Below are 19,814 nucleotides of genomic sequence, written 5' to 3'. Positions count from 1 at the left end.
GGGTGCCTTCTGGTCCTCGTACCTTCCCCTGGTGTTGAGTATAAGGGATACCAAACTCCCTCCCCACCACCATCCCCACCTCATAGGACGGCTCGGGGAGGAGGATGTAGAACTGGGCGATGATGGCAGCAGATTCAGCATAGGCTGTAGAGGGACTCTCTAGCATCCAGCTGCCTTTCTTCTTCCTCAACATGGCTGTTTGCTCCTTCATAATCCGCAGCATCTCTTGCATGGCGCGCTTTTGTTCCTTGCACACTCTCCTGTCCTCCCTGTCCATGTCCAGGTTCTCGGACAGTGTAATCCTCCATGCTCTGAGCTCCGTCTTGTCATTCTCGGAGATGCACATTAACTCATTGAACATATCCTCCCGAGTCTTCTTTTTCTGCCTTCTAATCTGCGAAAGTCTCTGTCCTGGTGTGGAGGATGTGCTGACGGACAAGGTTTCAGCTGCAAGGAATGCAAAGCACCAGGGTAGCATTGACAGTGCATGCATTGTTTCTGGTGCAAGGTTAATTATTTTTTATAAAAATAAAATAAAAACACCCCTCAATATACTTCACTGCAAGTCACAACGTAATCAAAACCACTGGCTATTGCAAGAGTCGGTTTGCTGTTCCAGCCATGGTGAGTACAGCCACAAGGCATGGGCAAGAGGTCTTGTGCTGCTGCTTTGTGAAGACAGCCTTGGGATCACAGGTTGGAAATTGAGAAAAAACCCCTTTCCCTTGCAACCTGGATAGTGCTTGACGACAGGCACCAGCGTAAAGCCCCCCAAATAGTTTGTTTTTTATAAAAGTATGGGGGGAAGGGAGACAAACAGGAAGCCACCACCCTCTCTCACCCTATTTTTTCCAATGCTGCTTGCAATACACGGTGATCCCCTCCAACCACAACCACAGCATGTTTGGGAAAGTGTGTGTGACCCAGATTTCACCAAATGTGGCGGATTACTTGTTGAATTTTTTTCTGGTTTAAGGGCTATTGCAAACTTTCCCCGTTTCCCCTAGGTGACCTTATGCAATATCACTCTCCTGAGGGTGACAGATGCAGTAAGGGAGCAGATGCTGCAAGCGTCTGGGTACGGACCTGGTCGTTATGCTGCAATGCTGTATGCTGCAAAGATGCCAGCAGAGTTAATACTGGAATGGCACAGGAAAGTGTCCTACCGTGGTGGACAAAATAAGGCAGCCTTTCCCAGAAACCTGCTGCAAAGGATTGCAGAGTACCTCTATGAAAGCTTCCTAGAGATCTCCATGGAAGATTCCCGGGCCATCCCTGTGCATGGAAACCGTTCTTATGTAATCCCTACAGTTGGATTGGAAATGTGTACTCACCAAAGGTGCCTTCCTCAGCATCATGCTCTGCCACCAACTGGTCCTGTGAAGAGATGGGTTCCAGGGTTTAAAACAGTTTTTGGCTGTCGGGGAGAATGGATTCTCTGCTTGCCAGCCTCACGTTCTCCTCCTCCTCCTTTCTTATCAACAATGTCCTCATTGTTCAAAGTTGCCTGGGGCTCCTGGGAGTTATCCATGCAGCGTTTTGGGGTAGTGGTGGGGTCCCCGCCGAGAATCTCATGCAGCGCCTCATAAAAGTGACATGTCTGTGGGGCAGAACCAGAACAACTGTTCGCCTCCCTTGTCTTCTGGTATGGTTGCCATAGCTCCTTTATTTTCATGTGGCACTGTTGTACGTCCCTGCTGTAGCCCTTCTCCCCCATGCCCCGCGTGATCTTGGCATAGATGTCAGTGTTTCTTCTGCTGGATCGGAGCTTTGCCTGCACAGACTCTTCTCCCCACACAGCAATATGATCCACCACCTCTTGGGTACTCCATGCTGGAGCGCGTTTGCGTCCTTGAGTCTCCATGATTAAGGTTAAGTTTTTCTCACGGATACTTTTAGTAAAAGTCATGGACAGGTCATGGGAAATAAACAAAAATTCCCTGACTTTCGCTAAAAATATCCCTGACAAAAGGGTAAGCGGATTCAGCACCCACTTCTCCCGGGTCCCCCACTGCTGCTGTGTGTGGGAGCTCCAGGGTCCCCCAGCCCGCGGGACTGGGTTGCTACGGGGTCCACCCGCTGCATCTGGACAGCTGCAGGGAGTCTCTGCTACGGTTGGGCAGCTGCAGAGGGTCCCTGCACCGCCCTCTGTGGTTGGACAGCTGCAGGGAGTTTACCCCCCCACACACCCTTTGCGTTTGGGCAGCTGCGGGGAATCCCCACGCCGTGGCTGGGCAGCTGCAGGGTCCGCCAGGCCCCTGCAACGACTGGGTAGCTACGGGGGTGGGGCTGGGTGGGAGCTCTAGCCCGGGGAGAAAATGTCACCGAGGTCAATGGAAGTCACAGATTCCATGACCTCTGTAACATAATTGTAGCCTTATCCATGATGAGCTGTGCTGGCGAGCTCTCCACACTGATTAAACAGAAAATGAAAATTCAAAAGTTCCCGGGGCTTGAACAGGCTGTTTTCTGTGTACCTGGCTGACGTGCAGTGGAGTTGAAAGTGCTCTCCAGAGCGGTCACAGCGAAGTACTGTGGGACACCTCGTTGAGGCCAATTAATTCGAATTACACAACATGATGTCTACACTATCCATTTGTTGACCCATGGATGTTGAATCAAGCGCTATGCCTCTCGCGGAGATGGAGTACAGAAGTAGACTTTACAGGCCACTTAGGTTGGTGGAAGGGACTTGGTAGTGTAGACACGTATGTTATTAAATCGACCTAGTGTGGCTTATATCGACCTAACTTTGTAGTGTAGACCAGGCCTAAGTGTGTCTGCTGCGTACTAATCAAGGCCTTTTTATGCATTTGTTTTAGGAACGTATGTCCTATTAAAAATGTACCTTATATCTGTATATCTTGTTCATATAAAATTTGTATTAGGCATATTGAGAATCATAAATTTTAGTAAAATTAATAAATTAGCATGTTCAAATTCACGGTTACTGTTTGTCATTAGTAACATCAATGGGCAACATAGATGGCTGTTACAGAACAGCTGGGTCTATGGTCCCATTATATTTTTGTCTTAAAGAAGATAAGGACATTTTTGAAGAATAGAATCTAGCGTGGATATATTTAGATATAGGTGGCTGGAATTACACCCTATCAGTAGCTAGAGGAAATATTATAAAAGTATGTTTTGTAAGGAACATGTTTTGGTTTAGTTTTCACTGTGTTTAGTCATTTATTTTGCATTTTTATTTCAGAATACATTAAAATAATCATATCTGGAATAAATGTGTAACTGTTACTTGTTAAATAATAGCAATGCGTTCACTGTATGTGGATGACAAACGTGTTTCTCCCTTTTCTAGATGTGGCTACTCTCCTGTGTATCGTTCACGTGAGATGGCAGGCCGAGCCCTTGTTCCATTTGTTATGATAAACCAGATACCACATACAGTACAATCTCTGCTTGCTGAGCTTCCAGAGTGCACCAATCCATGTATACGACAGAATTCTGTTCATGGAATGCTTCTACAAGTAAGTTCTCCTTTTGTGTAATACGATGTAGTCATAATTCATGGTGAGTAGAGAAGCACTTATTAAGCAGTGTATGAAAGCACTTTACAAATCAGTTGTCTAAGATGATAAATATAGGAAGCCAAATTCATAGATGATTTAAATGTTGATATAAATCACAGTTCAGTAACTTAGTGTAAGTTGATTTAATATACATGCGAAAGGAGCAGAAGGACAGAGTTGTAAGAAACAGCAATCTACAAAAAGGGTGCAAGATGGTGTATGACGGCAATGACACTAATATAAAGTTTTTCATCTTTGAATCTCAGAATGCTTTTAAGAAGTGGGAAAATATCATTATTCCCATTTTACAGATGTGAACATATATGTGCAGAGAGGTTAAGTGACTTGCCCAAGGTCACACACCAACTCTGTGGCAGGTCAGTCTCCCACTCCCATATCCTGTCTGTTGATCTTCCTTACTTATCTGACACATTTGTCATGATCCTTTTGGTTGCCCCTCTTGCCACAACCTCACCTTGTTGTCCTCTTGGCATGTATTCTACACCCACTTCCTCTTACACACTGACTTATGTAACTTACATTACCAATTAAGAAACATCAGAATTTGGCCCCATATGTAGAAATGCGTAAATAACCTATAAATAAATATTTAATTGACTCTATAATTGAAAAGCAAAACTGAAAATAATGAAAAGGTTAAAGAATACGAGATACAGATACTTGAATTAAATTTATACATTTGTGAAACAGTATTCTTCCAAAAAATTCTCTGAGCCCAAAAATGCAGAGAGAAAACCTCCCAGGCAGAAATAATGATGTCTAAGGGTTTGTTAACATCTGTATTTTCATTTTGTTTCTAGAAATGTGCTCTTGATCCTCTTTTTGTTTTTGATTTTCTTTTTTGAACTATTAGGACATAGGACTGTAAAGAGACATTATTTGTTTGTGTTTTTGCTCTTCTGTAAATATTTAAAAGGGTCTTTTTAGCACAAGAAAAACTGGCTACCTAACGTTACTGGGAAACAGTAAAACTGACTGGTTTCAGAGTAGCAGCCGTGTTAGTCTGTATCCGCAAAAAGAACAGGAGTACTTGTGGCACCTTAGAGACTAACAAATTTATTAGAGCATAAGCTTTCGTGGGCTACAACCCACTTCTTCGGATGCATATTGAGGAGATATATATACACACATACAGAGAGCATGAACAGGTGGGAGTTGTCTTACCAACTCTAAGAGGCCAATTAAGTAAGAGAAAATTTTTTTTTGAAGTGATAATCAAGCTAGCCCAGTACAGACAGTTTGATAAGAAGTGTGAGAATACTTACAAGGGGAGATAGATTCAATGTTTGTAATGGCTCAGCCATTCCCAGTCCTTATTCAATCCTGAGTTGATTGTATCTAGTTTACATATCAATTCCAGCTCAGCAGTCTCTCGTTGGAGTCTGTTTTTGAAGTTTTTCTGTTGTAAGATAGCCACCCGCGGGTCTGTCATTGAATGGCCAGACAGGTTAAAGTGTTCTCCCACTGGTTTTTGAGTATTATGATTCCTGATGTCAGATTTGTGTCCATTAATTCTTTTGCGTGGAGACTGTCCGGTTTGGCCAATGTACATGGCAGAGGGGCATTGCTGGCACATGATGGCATATATCACATTGGTAGATGTGCAGGTGAACGAGCCCCTGATGGTATGGCTGATGTGATTAGGTCCTATGATGATGTCACTTGAATAGATATGTGGACAGAGTTGGCATCAGGCTTTGTTACAAGGATAGGTTCCTGGGTCAGTGTTTTTGTTCAGTGATGTGTGGTTGCTGGTGAGTATTTGCCTTAGTTTTGGGGGTTGTCTGTAAGCGAGGACAGGTCAATATGCATCCGAAGAAGTGGACAGTAGCCCACGAAAGCTTATGCTCTAATAAATTTGTTAGTCTCTAAGGTGCCACAAGTACTCCTGTTCTTTTTTAGTAAAATTGACTGTACACAAAAGTGCTATTAAATGCACAAAGTAAAGAAACTTAAATTAGAGCAACATTTGTTCCTCTAATGTTTTGAGAATAGTAATCTTAGTAATATAGTAATCTTATAACTATAGTAGATTTTAAAAAAAACCTTTTATGCAGACATGGCTTTCAAGTTGATCATGTCCCCTTTTAAAATATGCAGCTGTGACAAAGAGAGAACTTTTTATCTGTTATTGGAGAAACTTCTTGGGACACGCAAGTATCAGTAGTACATGCTTTCTTTTCTTTGATATGGTGATTGTCTCTGAAGGAATGAGCTATCAGTTCAAGATAGCTGTGGCAAAAAATGAAATAGTAAAGGACACCCTCAGTGCATTCTTTTCTACAGTAATGCATTTTCTTTCACATTTTCACTCAGAATTGTGCTGTTTCTTGTAAACTGGTAATATCTACCCACTTTATAATTTTTTCACAAATTGCATTTTTCCAGGATTTCCAGAAGGAAGTCCATTTGATGCAAACAGACACCTTTTTCACGCTAAAGACAAAATGATATTAAATAATTTCATCAACTTTGAGTGGAAATACTTAGTAATCTGCTGACATTTACATGTGAGGTTTATTCCCATCCTTTTAGCAATGACCTTCGTCAGATTTTGACATCTATGTTTGAGAAATTATTTGCATAGGAAGATATGAGTTGCCATATTGGATCAGACCAGTGGTCTGTATGCTTCCATGTCCTGTCTCTGGCAATTACCAGTTGCTTCTGAGGAAAGTGTGATATTCCCACAATGGACAATTATCTAGTAATTTCCCTATAGGGGAAATTTCTTAATCATATGATAGTAGTAGTTGCTTTATGTCTGAACCATGAGTGCTGACATCTCTTGTAAATTTTAATCATAGCATATGATATCCTCTAATTTCTTCAGACTGAGGGTATATTGGTAGGGTGCAGAGTGGCAGGCCAACTCTATTTGTACAGGAGTGTTAATGTAGACCTGTCATATTTGGGGATGGGTATTTGAAAGTGCTTTATAGTTTAAGACATTATGGACAGTAGCTTTGCTTGTTTCCTTGTACGTTCTCTAAATCTTTTTCTTGTTCCAAACAATTTTTATTGTTCACTTTTAAATGGAGCAATTAAGTCTTTTCTATGGGCTTCTTAATTCTGAACCCAGCTGTGATAAGCTTCATATTCTGTAACTGGAGGTCAAATTCTAGGAAACAATTTGGAATCGTAAATTAACTCACCTGCTGTTCTTTTAATTTAGGGTAATCAGTTGTGTTTTGTGCTTACTTTTAAATTTGTCATACTAGTAATTTAGCTACTTTATTGCCTTTTTTCATGAGAATTCATCTGACAGTGCCTTATTGTGCATGTTCACTTCTGTTAGCCTGCAACTGCCCATGGCTCTCAATGTATCTTGGCACACCTTCCTATTGTGAGTTCTTATGTCTTTTCCAGAGTGTTCTTTTCTCTTAAATTTCCTGTATGGTCAGCAATTTTAGGACAGGGGAAATGGAGGGGAGTCCCTATACAGCTATTATCTTTAGCTGTGCCCCATGATATATCCGATTTAGTTTCTGGCTTTTCATTAATTTACATAAAGTTAGTTGTAGATCTCCAATAATTCCCTCACTATTTTTAGACTCTGAAATGAAAATCTGCTTGCAAATCTATCTTCCTTCCTGCTTTATTTTATTTTATAGAAGAGAGTTCAGTGCTTGTGAAAGGAGCCAGACAGTGTTATCTAAAGAATAAAATCTTTTGTTTATCTGTAGAATAGGCATATCCCAGGTAGTGGCAGTACAAAATTGGCCTGACTGTAACACCAGTGTTCTTTCTTTAGTATTCTAGCAGAAGTATTTTTGGGAAGCTGAGAGGGTAATTCAGTCTCCATGCTGAGGCTGCTAAAAAAGGGTTTCATTTCTAATGATGGTCTTTGTGATATTGACATCTGTGGACTGAGACCACCAACTTATTTCACATAGCTTATGAACTGCTTCAGTCAGCTTGAGCCAAGTTTGGTCATTGCTAGCCTGGGGCTTTTAATAATTGAGCCTACAGCAACACTAGGTCCTGTTAAGGGGCAAAAATAGTTCCTGTCTTGAAACTCTTGACTATAAAGCTATTCTCCAGTGTAAAACAAGATTCGTGTTGACCATTTTGTGCATAAAAAGAAAAGTACTTATGAGGTTCAGGGTTTTGTCCTCACCAGACATCTGTGAGGTCCAACTCCAAAGTGTCCTGGGTACACAAATGTATCCAATAAATGTTCTCCATGGCACTTAAATTATTGCAGGAAATATCATTATTTTGTAGAAATTTCCAAGTCACCTTCTTGAGAAGCAATTATTCTCTAACAGAAAAGATAACATGAGGTACATTAATATGGGGGGGGGGGAGGAAATAACTTATACTGGTCTGAGTATTACAGGGCTGCCCAGAGTGGGGGGCAAGTGGGGCAATTTGCCCCAGGCCTCGGGTCCCACAGGGCCCCCCACAAGAATATAGTATTCTATAGTATTGCAACTTTTGTTTATGGAAGGGGCCCCTGAAATTGCTTTGCCCCAGACCCTCTGAATCCTCTGGGTGGCCCTGGAGTACTACACTGTCATAATGAATAGGAATTTGTCAAAATAGTGAAATGAAAAATCATTTAAAAAAAAAAGTCTATCTCTCCTGTACGGTTTACATCAGGGGTAGGCAATAAGCGGACCATAGGCCAAATCTGGACCACCAGACACTTTTGAATGGACCCCAAAATCTTTTTATTTACTTATTTATTATCGTTGTTGTTTGTTTTTTTTTAAATATTTTCTCTGGAGTCTGGACCATGTCTATACCCTGATCAATTAATTGGGACCTTGACAAAAAATAATTAAAACGGCAAATATTTATAAATCTTTATCAAACTTAACTTTTCATCATGCTGTTTTGTTTACTTTTTTGTATTTCACTCACTTTGGAACTGTTTCACTTTTCTTTCTAGTACTATCTTATTAATTTCACTTACAGGAGCAGGGCCACTGGCCTGCAGTGGTTGGGTCGTATATGCTGCAGGAGAGGAATATTTACCTCAAAACAAAATTGTTTTTAAAAATCAAAAATTCATGAAAAATCTATTTTATTGGGCTTTGTAAATTTTCCCCTTCCCCTTTTAAAAATATATTTACAAAATATATACGTTTGTGAAACAATCTGACATTGTCCCTTTAAAGTGAGTATATGCTTTCCCCTTTTAAATAATGAAATTAAACCAAAAAAAGCCCAGAATACATGGCTTCATGCACTGTAATGATAGCACTATACATAACATAAATAAAGAAAAAAGACACATTCAGTTATGGTTCCTCTAGTTACATACTGAATAAAACCACCATTGATTGTAATTGAAAAGGATAAGGAGACTGGTTTCATTTTAATTGCTGAAATCCTGGTTTAGCTATTCTCAGATAGAAAGATATTTAGCTCTTATCTATATATGTAGAGCCATAAAAAAGGAGGGTAGGTAATGATTTTAAATGAAAATTAGAGTTGCATTTTTGAAAAGCTTTTCTGATTAGTTTTGAAAATTGAGTATAACTTGCAAAAATATTCAGAACCAGATCACATCCTCCTTTTGTAGGCATGAGGACAGCAGAAAACCAGTTGATATAAGCAAGATGTAATTGGAGGAGGTAGCTTTGAGCAAATGTTGCATCATTTTTCTTGCACTGTTTATAAAATACCTGTGTGTGATATCTGCCATGTTGGGAAGAGAGTGGGGCATGGAGAGAGTCATTGTGTCACTATTCCTCGCAATCCCTCTTGAAGCATGTCTGGGATGATTGCTGGCAGTCTCCACTTTTTCCTTCTCTTATGCTTTTGACCACTGGATCTCTATTGTGTCTGGGTTATGCCTCTCAAGACTCCCCTTCCACTTTTTACTCGAACATCCACTTCATCTGATCATATGTCCCAGCCTTATGTCATACTGTCCTGGAACTGCACTCAAGAACATATAATGCCATTCTGATACCTCCATCTAGCTCATTTGTGGCTCTTCTGGTTGAAATGTGGTGTTAATCATTTCTCTTAACTGCTTGTGACAAGTTGGGAATTTCTTGGAACACTTCTCTGAAAACAACTAATAGACTTGTGTGCTATCATTATTGCTTTCTGTCTTTCTCCTAGAGTTTCTTCAAAGGATATTTTCTTTCTAAAAGAGTTTTCCTATCCTGGAGCTCAAACATGATAAAAAGTAGACTTGTCTGCATGTTGGCTCCCAGTTTATACAGTTTATATCAGCTGTGCCTTCTGTTTACTGGCACAGAACCCATTCCTCCAAGTCCAGTTCATTGCTAACTGCCTATTGCTCCCCAGTAGGGTTTTCTTACTGCATTTTAATTTTTCTGAGTTTTACCCCTCCCACCTCTTACAGGTGCAATGCCATTTTCTTCTCATTTTCTTGAAGATTTGACATTGCCTGTTCATTCTTTAAATTCAGCCCATAGCAATGCAATCTCAGTTAACACATCACAAAACCACCACCATTAGTACTTATTGACTTCCTTGTTGGCATTCTGAGCAGAAAGGCCAAAGACTGGATACATATGGAGTCTGAATTATACTCTCTCTCACCTAGACATAGGATCCCTCCAGCAAACAGCTGAGACACATTATCACTGCCTATGACTCATTTTGTGGACAAATAGGACATTCAGTCTACAGTGTGGCCAATCTGTCACTGGTTGCAAGTAGTAAAAATGCTTGTATGCAGAAGAGATAAAGAAGTGAAATCTCTTTATATATTTGAATTAAATTCTGTGGAATGTTTCCCTCCCCTTGTTTGTTCCCTACTGTCTTTTTGGTAAGGTGAGGATTTTGTACTAAAAATTATTGGGGGTATAGGATAAATTCTCTTAAAATTAGTTTCTGTTTGTTGAGGCTACCTGTCCCTCTTAAAACTGGAGTGGGTGGGGGTGGGGGTGGGGGTGGTAAATAAACATCATGTAGTCTAACTTTGATATCTTGATGCCCAGTTTAACTGAGCACAATGTATGTGCAAAAAGAAGAACAGGAGGACTTGTGGCACCTTAGAGACTAACAAATTTATTAGAGCATAAGCTTTCGTGGACTACAGCCCACTTCTTCGGATGCATGCATCCGAAGAAGTGGGCTGTAGTCCACGAAAGCTTATGCTCTAATAAATTTGTTAGTCTCTAAGGTGCCACAAGTCCTCCTGTTCTTCTTTTTGCGGATACAGACTAACACGGCTGCTACTCTGAAACCTTTCACAATGTATGTATTAGCCACACTGCTTCTAATTTACAAGTCCAGTCCACTCATCTGTCATCACAGTAAATTCAGTCGTTACACATGAGATTTGTAACGAGCTAAGCAAATAGAGAATTTTTATAAAAATAAGTAGGCAGTTATTTTCTAAAAGAAAGTGATAGGGATTGCATCATTTGCCTGCATGTTTAAGAGAAAAGCACTCAGGTTAAAAGAAAACTGTTTTCATCCTAGAAAATTATGTAATTCTGAGTTTAGTTGTGTTAAAATTAGGGCTGTCAAGCGATTAAAACAATTAATCTTGCAATTAAACGCACTGTTAAACAATAATAGAATACCATTTATTTAAATATTTTTGGATGTTTTCTACATTTTCAAATATATTAATTTCAACTACAACACAGAATAAAAAGTGAACAGTGCTCACTTTTTATTTATTTCTGATTACAAGTATTTGCACTGTAAAAAAACAAAAGAAATCGTATTTTTGAATTCACGTATTACAAGTACTGTAATGCAATCTCTTTATCATGAAAGTTGAATTTACAGATTTCCCTCTCAGATTTTGGAAGGCACTTCAGATTCTTAAACCTTGGGTCAGTTAGAAATATCACATTGGTACCTTCTTTGCGTTTTGTGAAATCTACAGTGAAAGAAAGAAACACATGCTTGGTCATCATCCGAGACCGCTATAACATGAAATTTATGGCAAAATTCCGGGTAAAACAGAGCAGAGGACATACAATTCTCCCCCAAGGAGTTCAGTCACAAATTTAATTAACGCATTCTTTTTTTAACAAGCGTCATCAGCAGGGAAGCATGTCCTCTGGAATGGTGGCCGAAGCATGAAGGGCCATACGATTGTTTAGCATATCTGGCACATAAATACCTTGCAATGCCAGCTACAAAAGTGCTATGCAAATGCCTGTTTGCACTTTCTGGTGACATTGTAAATAAGAAGAGGGCAGCATTATTTCCTGTAAATGTAAACAAACTTATTTGTCTTAGCGATTGGCTGAACAAGAAGTAGGACTGAGTGGACTTGTAGGCTCTGAAGTTTTAGATTGTTTTGTTTTTAGTGCAGTTATGTAAGTTGCACTTTCACGACAAAGAGATTGCACTACAGTAGTGTATGAGGTGAATTGCAAAATATTATTTCTTTTGTTTATCAAGTTTACAGTGCAAATATTTGTAATCAAAAATAATATACACTTTTATTTCAGTTACAACACAGAATACAATGTATATGAAAATGTAGAAAAACATCCAAAATATTTAATAAATTTCAATTGGTATTCTATTGTTTAACAGTGCAATTAAAACTGTGATTAATTGTGAATAAGTTTTTTAATTGCAATTAATATTTTTGAGTTAATCGAATGAGTTAATTGCGATTAATCAACAGCCCTAGTTAAAATGTGCTTAATTACCTGATCTCTGTATTGGCCATATTGGGTCAGACTAATGGTCCATCTAGCCCAATATCCTGTCTTCTGACAGGCCAGTAGCAGATGCTTTAGAGGGAAATAACTGAACAGGGCAATTATCAAGTGATCCTTTCACTGTTGTACAGTCCCAGCTTCTGACAGTTGGAGATTTAGGGACACTCAGAGCATGGGGTTGCTAATAGCCATTGATGGACCTTTCCTCCATGAAGTTATTGAATTCTTTTTTTAACCCAGTTATACCTTTGGCCTTCACAACATCCTCTGGCAATGAGTTTCACAGATTGACTCTGTGTTGTGTGAAGAAGTACTGTCTTAATTTAGTTTTACTCCTGACTCCTATTAATTTCATTGGGTAACTCCTGGTTCTTGTGTTAGGTGAAGGAATAAATAATACCTTCCTATTCACTTTGTTTACACCATTCATGATTTCATAGACCTCTACCATATCCCCCCTTCATCATCTCTTTTTCTAAGATGAACAGTCCCTGTCTTTTTAATCTCTCATCATATGGAAGCTGTTTCATACCCCTGATAATTTTTGTTGTCCTTCTCTGTACTTTTTCTAATTCTAATATAACTTTTTTGTGATGGAGCAACCAGAACTGCATGCAGTGTTCAGAGTGTGGGCTTACAATAGATTTATACAGTGGCATTATGATATTTTCTGTCTTATTATCTATCTCTTTTCTAATGGTTCCTAACATTCTGTTAGCCTTTTTTGACTGCTGCTGCACATTGAGTGGATGTTTTCAGAGAACTATCCATGACTCCAAGATCTCTTTCTTGAGTAGTAACAGCTAATTTATACCCCATCATTTTATACTTATAGTTATTATGTTTTCCATTGTGCATTAGTTTACACTTACCAACATTGAGTTTCATCTGCCATTTTATTGCCCAGTCATCCAGTTTTAAGAGATAGTTTTGTAACTTTTTGCAGTTAGCTTTGGGCTTATCGATCTTGAGTAGTTTTGTATCGTCTACAGACAAAGCCACTGCACTGTTTACACCCTTTTCCAGATCATTTATTAATATGTTGAACAGCGCATCTCCCAGTACAAATCCTTTACAGACATTGCTGCTTACCTCTTTCTGTTGTGAAAAGTAACCATTTATTTCTACCCTTTGTTTCCTGGCTATTAACCAGTTTCTGATCCATGGGAGGACCTTCCCTCTTATCCCATGACTGTTTACTTTTTGTAATAGTCTTTGGTGTGGGACCTTGTCAAAGGCTTTCTGAAAGTGCAGGTATACTGTATTCACTGGGATCACCCTTCTCCACATGCTGATTGATGCCCTCAAAGAATTCTAATAGATTTGTGTGGCATGATTTCCCTTTACAAAAGCTGTGTTGACTCTTCCCCAACATATTGTGTTCATCTCTGTGTTTGATAATTTTGTTCTTTACCGTAGTTTCAACCAATTTGCCTAGTACTGAAGTTTGGCTTTTCAGCCTGTAGTTGCCAGGATTGCCGCCAGAGCTTTTTTAAAAATCAGCATTACATTAGCTATCCTGTAGTCATCTGGTACAGAGGCTGATTTAAGTGATAGATTATATACCACAATTAGTAGTTTTGCAGTTTCATATTTCAGAACTCTTGGGTGCATACCATCCAGTCCTGGTAACTTATTACTGTTTAATTTATCAGTTTGTTCCAAAAATGTCTCTATTGATACCAATTTTAATTAATCCATTAATAGATTATAAATAAAAACAGCAAGGAGTCCTTGTGGCACGTTAGAGACTAAAAAGGACTCCTTGTTGTTTTTACTGATACAGACTAACATGACTACCCCTCTGAGATTATAAATAATGATTTTGAAAAAGTGATAGGCATATGAACTTTCAGCTTGCTTTTCTGAGCAAAACAGACCTTTTGTTCTTTTCATTTTATGAAACCTGTATCAGTAATGTGGGGGTTACTTGACTTCAAAAGCTGTGCTATATGTGTAGGACTGGAATCCCGTCATATTAGTGCAGTGGAGTAACAGGGTGTGAGATACAGATAGAAGTGTTCAGTCATCAGTCTCTGTTCATTAGTATCTAGAACCATCTTGCTCATTTGCTTGGAAAAAGCTTGACTAATGAGAACACACACAGCCCACACAAGATGTTCTTTTATTGAACTGCTATAACTAATTGTGTAGTTGATGTATTTTGGATCAAACCTACAGTAGCTGAGAATAGGTTTATTTCTTCAGACAGAAAAATCTAAACACAACCATGTCATCATCTTCTATTTTATGAGCCACATACAGCTCCCATTGACTTCAGTGAGAGCAGGATTGGGCCCATGCCTTTTATCCTATAAAATTGATTATATTTTTTCTCTTTACAATATCAAATGAATGAAGATTATTAAAAGAGGCAGTGTGGTTTCAGTTAACTTCTCTGTGCCTCAGTTTGCCGATCTGTAAAGTGTGAATAATAATAATATTTATTTACGTCACAGAGGTCTTGCGAGGATTAACAATTAGAATCAGGTAGCTGAGTGCCATGGAAAGATATGAGGAAAGTACAATGAGCCCTACTCCCACTTCATCTTCCTTGCATCCCTTACACAAGGGCCAGTCACAGCAGTATTCCTTTCACTCTGGACGGAGTGCTTGCACTCCCCATAGCACCTCTGGGATACAAGTTAGCCTAAAGAGAGAGAGGCTGAGGTAGGGCTCCTTGATCCGCCCCACTCCACTGTCTACAGCTAACATGGTACACAAAGGAAAGCAAGTTCATTATCCAAATGGGTGGTGGTGTGTGCACACTCCCTCTGTGCACTGGGGAGCTGCAGGATATTTTTTTGTATCACCTGAAAAACAATTCCTCCCGGAGGTCACGAGCAGGCACTTTGAGACCGCTGGCTGAAAGTTGCTATAAACGTGCTAAGTATTTAGTGTTATTTAATTTTTCTATTTTATTTAGATGTTTATTCCATTCAAGCAGCTGTGTATAAATATTGAGTGACTTTGTCTCGAATTAAAACTGCATAGGGCTGAAAATTTAAATATCATTCTTGAATGTTACTTACATTAAGCATAAGCAGAACAATCCATTACATTTAAGAACTTGTAGTAATTTTTTGTTTTGCCCAAAAATTAATAAGATTTTTACATTCCTAAATGACCTTCCATTGAAATACAAAATCTGATAATAGTTATAAGTAGTTAACTCACTATTTCATAAGAATAATCTGGTGAAGGAAAGCTTTTCTTCTTTCATGTAATACGTAGTCTAAACTAGTTCAAACTATTCCTTTTAGCTCGTGTGTTATAAATGCTTTGAAAAGGATGTGATTGTTGCTACTGAAATCAGTAGCCCTTATGCTTCTCTCATAGGCAGTGGTGGATTAGCCACTGGGTCAATGGGGCTCATGCCCAGGGGCCCTGGAAAAATGGGTGCCCCCATGGCGCGCAGGGCACAGGGGCTTGCCCCGCTCTGTCTGCCCACCCGGTGGTCCTCCCAGGGAATGGGGTCGGGGTGAGGGGGCTTGCCCCGCTCCGCCCGCTCAGCTCTCCTGCTGGTGAGCAGGGGAAGCCCCTGCGCCCCAACCCCGCTCCCCAGGAGGGGGTCGGGAGGGACTGCAGGTGGAAGGGGTGGGGAAGGACCCCCACTTGCTCTGGCCCAGAGCTCCACAAAACTGTAATCTGCCTCTGTTCACAGGTATAAACCGTGTAGCTTCAGTGAAGTCAGTAGAGTTCCTGTTGTGTAAACCTAGTGCATCTGATATGAGAATTGGGCCCAAAGGGAGACGAGGGCACTCAAGGCTTGATACTGTGTCATTGAAGTGGTTGGTAAACTCATTTTGACTTCAGTGGGTCAGGAGCTCAGTGCCTTTCAGGAAATGCTCAGCATCTTGCAGGTTTAGGTCTCATGTTTATGAAAATACTCCATGTAATTAGCATTATGGTTAATGATACTTTAATATTTAGTTGGGTTGACTTGATGCAGTGGTATAGAAATGTCGTTTGTGAATTACTTTGTTTGGCTTGGCAGTAGCATTTAAAGCATAGCAGTTCATAGTTAAACTTATAAAACCTAATATAGTGAGTGCATGTTATTACCTGGAGATCAAAGAAGAAAAACTACTATCATTAAATGTTTTCAATTGAAACTTCCTTGCAGCTGCTCTTCTTCAGAGCTCAGTTTTTAGTGTCCAAGATAAGCCTTACTTTTAAGATGAGAACAAAGAGAAAAGAAATATTAGTGTCAAGTGAAAAAACATGCACCTCAACATAAGTAACAGTAACAAAGCAGCTGTCTTATTTCTTCAAGCTGTAAATTCTAATTCACTATCTATATATTGTCATAGATGTAGATTGTCTGCTCACATACTTATAAAGCACTAAGGCCATGCACCAAGTAACTTTTCATTGTACAACACAAATATACCCGTAGCTAAATTGGCAAAATGGAAGCTGACACCTTGGGAGAAGAGATGGAAAATGGTGGAAAATTTGCCAAAAAATTATCTTTCCAGTTCCTAGCTTTTTTTTTAATCAGCTCACATGGTACCAACAGTTAGAGATTTCATATTTAGACCAGACAGTACTTTGAAGAAGCCCTTACTTTAATTAATCAATAGCTCTCCCAAATATTGACACTCTGACTTCCTGAGTCACATCACCAGTTCTCAGGATGAAACAAAATTATAGTCTGATTTTACAACTCTCTTAGGTCATTTGATCTAGCCTCTTCTAGTTTGTTCAGTTCCTTACTTAGCCTAAATAGGTGAGCTATTAACTGGGGTTATGTAGAAGAGCTATGTCTTTTTCTTCACTGCTTTAAAAAAAAAAAGTGTGTTTTTACAACAGGATAACTAATGCGTGTGGATTCAAGTGGAGACAAGGCATTGTAGTTTTACTGTGAGGTAAATTCGTGGAGGTCAATTATCAGCAGGTGTAGTACTGGTCTCGCCTAAGTACCTCACGGTAAACACTACAGGGAAATTGTCTCCCTTGGATTTTATAGTGAGAACTCTTTTGCATTCATCTCATTGTAAAAAAAACAAAAAACACCTCTTTAAGCAGTGAAGACAGTCTTGGTCTACCTGATAATTTTCAGAAAGAGCTTTCTGTTTCAGTATTGTACAAGAACATAAGAATGGCCATACTGGATCCGACCAAAGGTCCATCTAGCCCAGTATCCTGTCTTCCAACAGCGGCCAATGCCAGGTGTCCCAGAGGGAATGAACAGAACAGGCAATCATCAAATGATCCAACCCATTGCCAACCACATATGTTCAGAATCACGAGTCAGGCCACTAAAATCATGAGATTTAAAAAAAAAATGTTGGGATCTTTTGTTTCTCGTTTTTGAGGCATATTTTAAGCTTTTCTCTGCAACCATGAAGGCTAAAGCCTTCAAATAAAAGCTAACGTTCTCATGTAGTCACTTGTCTTCAAAAGCTGGGGCTTAAAAAACAACAACCCCCCAAAACACCAAATATTGTGAAACGTGATAAAATGGTAAGAGTTTGCAACACTGCTGTTTCCCAAGTGACTTAAATGGATTCATATGAACAATAGATCATATTAACAAAAATGATTAAAGGTCTAGAAAACATGACCTATGAAGGAAGATTGAAAAAATTGGTTTTGTTTAGTCTGGAAAAGAGAAGACTGAGAGGGGACATAACAGTTTTCAAGTACATAAAAGGTTGTTATAAGGAGGAGGGAGAAAAAATGTTCTTAATCTCTGAGGATAGGACAAGAAGCAATGGGTTTAAATTGCAGCAAGGGCGGTTTAGGTTGGACATTAGGAAAAACTTCCTAACTGCCAGAGTGGTTAAGCACTGGAATAAGTTGCCTAGGGATATTGTGGAATCTCCATCATTGGTGATTTTTAAGAGCAGGTTGGACAAATACCTGTCAGGGATGGTCTAGATAATACTTAGTCCTGCCTTGAGTACAGGGGACTGAACGAGATGACCTCTCGAGGTCCCTTCCAGTTTTATGATTCTATGAAAATGCCTTCATATTTATTTATACACAAATATGAATATACATCACAATAAGATATTTCTCCTAATGATATATTGACTGTGCGCATACACCAAACAGGAATTAAAATTGTTGTTCATTTTATTTATTTATTTATTTATTTTTAAATCTGAAGATATAGTCCACACACACACACACACACACAATTTCTCAAATAATATAAAATAATATTTAAACTGGACAAAATAGATGACAATTACAGAATTTTAAAATATCTTAAAAATGCAGAACTTTTCAAAAAATTTCTACAAGTGCTAAAAATATGAAAGAAAATTTTTAAACCTTGTACTTATAAAAATTGTTATTTATTGTGTATTAACAATATATTTTCATTGGCACAGTGTTCCAGAATATTTTTATAGAAAGACTTTTTATAGAATAAATTCTTCTCTACATTTATTACAATAATTTAGGGCCTGATTCAGAGCCTACTGAAATTAATGAAAAACTATAATTGAATTCAGTGACCTTAGCTACTGACTTGGGGCCTGATTTAGTGTACTATATCAGAGGTAGTCAATAGGCGGACCGCAAGCCAAATCTAGATCGCCAGATGCTTTTGAACTGACCCCAAAATCTTTTTATTTACTTATTATTGTTTTATTATTTTTATTTTCTTCTCTGGAATATTTTCTTGACCCAGAAATTTGGACCTTTACAAAAAATAATTGACTACCCCTGAACTATATGTTTTCTTTTCAGTCAGCAGCACAATTTTCTTGAGATGCATTTCAGACTGAGATTTGTCAATTGGGATGAGATAGCTAATTACAAAACTAACTCAACTGCAGACTTAGATGACCTATATCTGCCAGTCTATTTTCCACTATGTTGTTGCATTTAGGGCTTGTCTATACTTACGGTTAAATCGACTGTGCTGTGATCAATGCAGCAGTGTTGATTTAACGGGTCTGGTGAAGAAAAGCTAAGTTGATGGCAGAGCGCTCTCCCGTCTCCGTTTGTAGTCCACGTCCCCGACAGGCAGAAGGTAAGCTGGTGGAAGAGCATCTCCCCTCGACACAGCGCAGTGTAGACACTGCTGTAAGTCGACCTAAGTTACGTCGACTTCATTTACATAACTGATATAGCGTAACTTAGGTCGAAGTACAGCTTCAGTATAGAGCAGCCCTTAATCTGTAGTAAGTTTTATATAACAGCTTACTGTGTACTTTTATATAAAACGGTTTTTTTAAAAGTGGAACACAGAGTAGTACACTGTTCTACAAGATGTTACATAATTTGCTTAACTTTACTACTACAAGTTGTCGCATTGAAGTTAAGCAGCGGTACAGTTAAGCATGTACATGTTCGCACGATTGGGGCATTAATGTAACTTCATGAGTGCAAACAGGCAGCTGAGTAACTTTATTCATGTGCCAACTCCAGTGGCACTATATTTTTCTACATTGCAAGATGCACAATGAATAAGAAAAATGATCATATTGAGTCTTGTTCACGGTACACTTTTCTGTATTTTTTTTTTAAACTGTGTGGATGTGTTATGTAACCCATTTTGGCTCTGAATGCTGTTAAGAATTGCTGAACACCTTAAATATAGCAGTCCCTGCTGCTCCCCATATAATGTAGTGATTTATTTGAAACAGTCAGTGAATTTGCAGGTGGCAAAATATTC

General features: G+C 39.0%; 1 protein-coding gene across 7 annotated transcripts in view; it reads left to right on the top strand.

Moving 5' to 3' along the window:
- Nucleotides 1–19,814, top strand: part of THADA (THADA armadillo repeat containing) — a 327,795-nt gene that overhangs the window by 163,544 nt on the left and 144,437 nt on the right. For all 7 annotated transcript variants that reach the window (XR_010600221.1, XM_065590664.1, XM_065590662.1 and 4 more), the window contains one exon: nt 3,323–3,491. Coding sequence is in view for 6 of the 7 variants with exons in the window: in XM_065590664.1 (XP_065446736.1) it covers nt 3,323–3,491 (169 nt within the window). In the remaining variant the exon portion in view is untranslated. The remainder of the gene's footprint in view (nt 1–3,322; nt 3,492–19,814) is intronic.

The sequence above is a fragment of the Chrysemys picta genome, chromosome 3 (assembly GCF_011386835.1).
Source record: "Chrysemys picta bellii isolate R12L10 chromosome 3, ASM1138683v2, whole genome shotgun sequence".
NCBI classification, from domain to species: Eukaryota; Metazoa; Chordata; order Testudines; family Emydidae; genus Chrysemys; species Chrysemys picta.
This window is presented reverse-complemented; position numbering and strand designations above follow the sequence as displayed.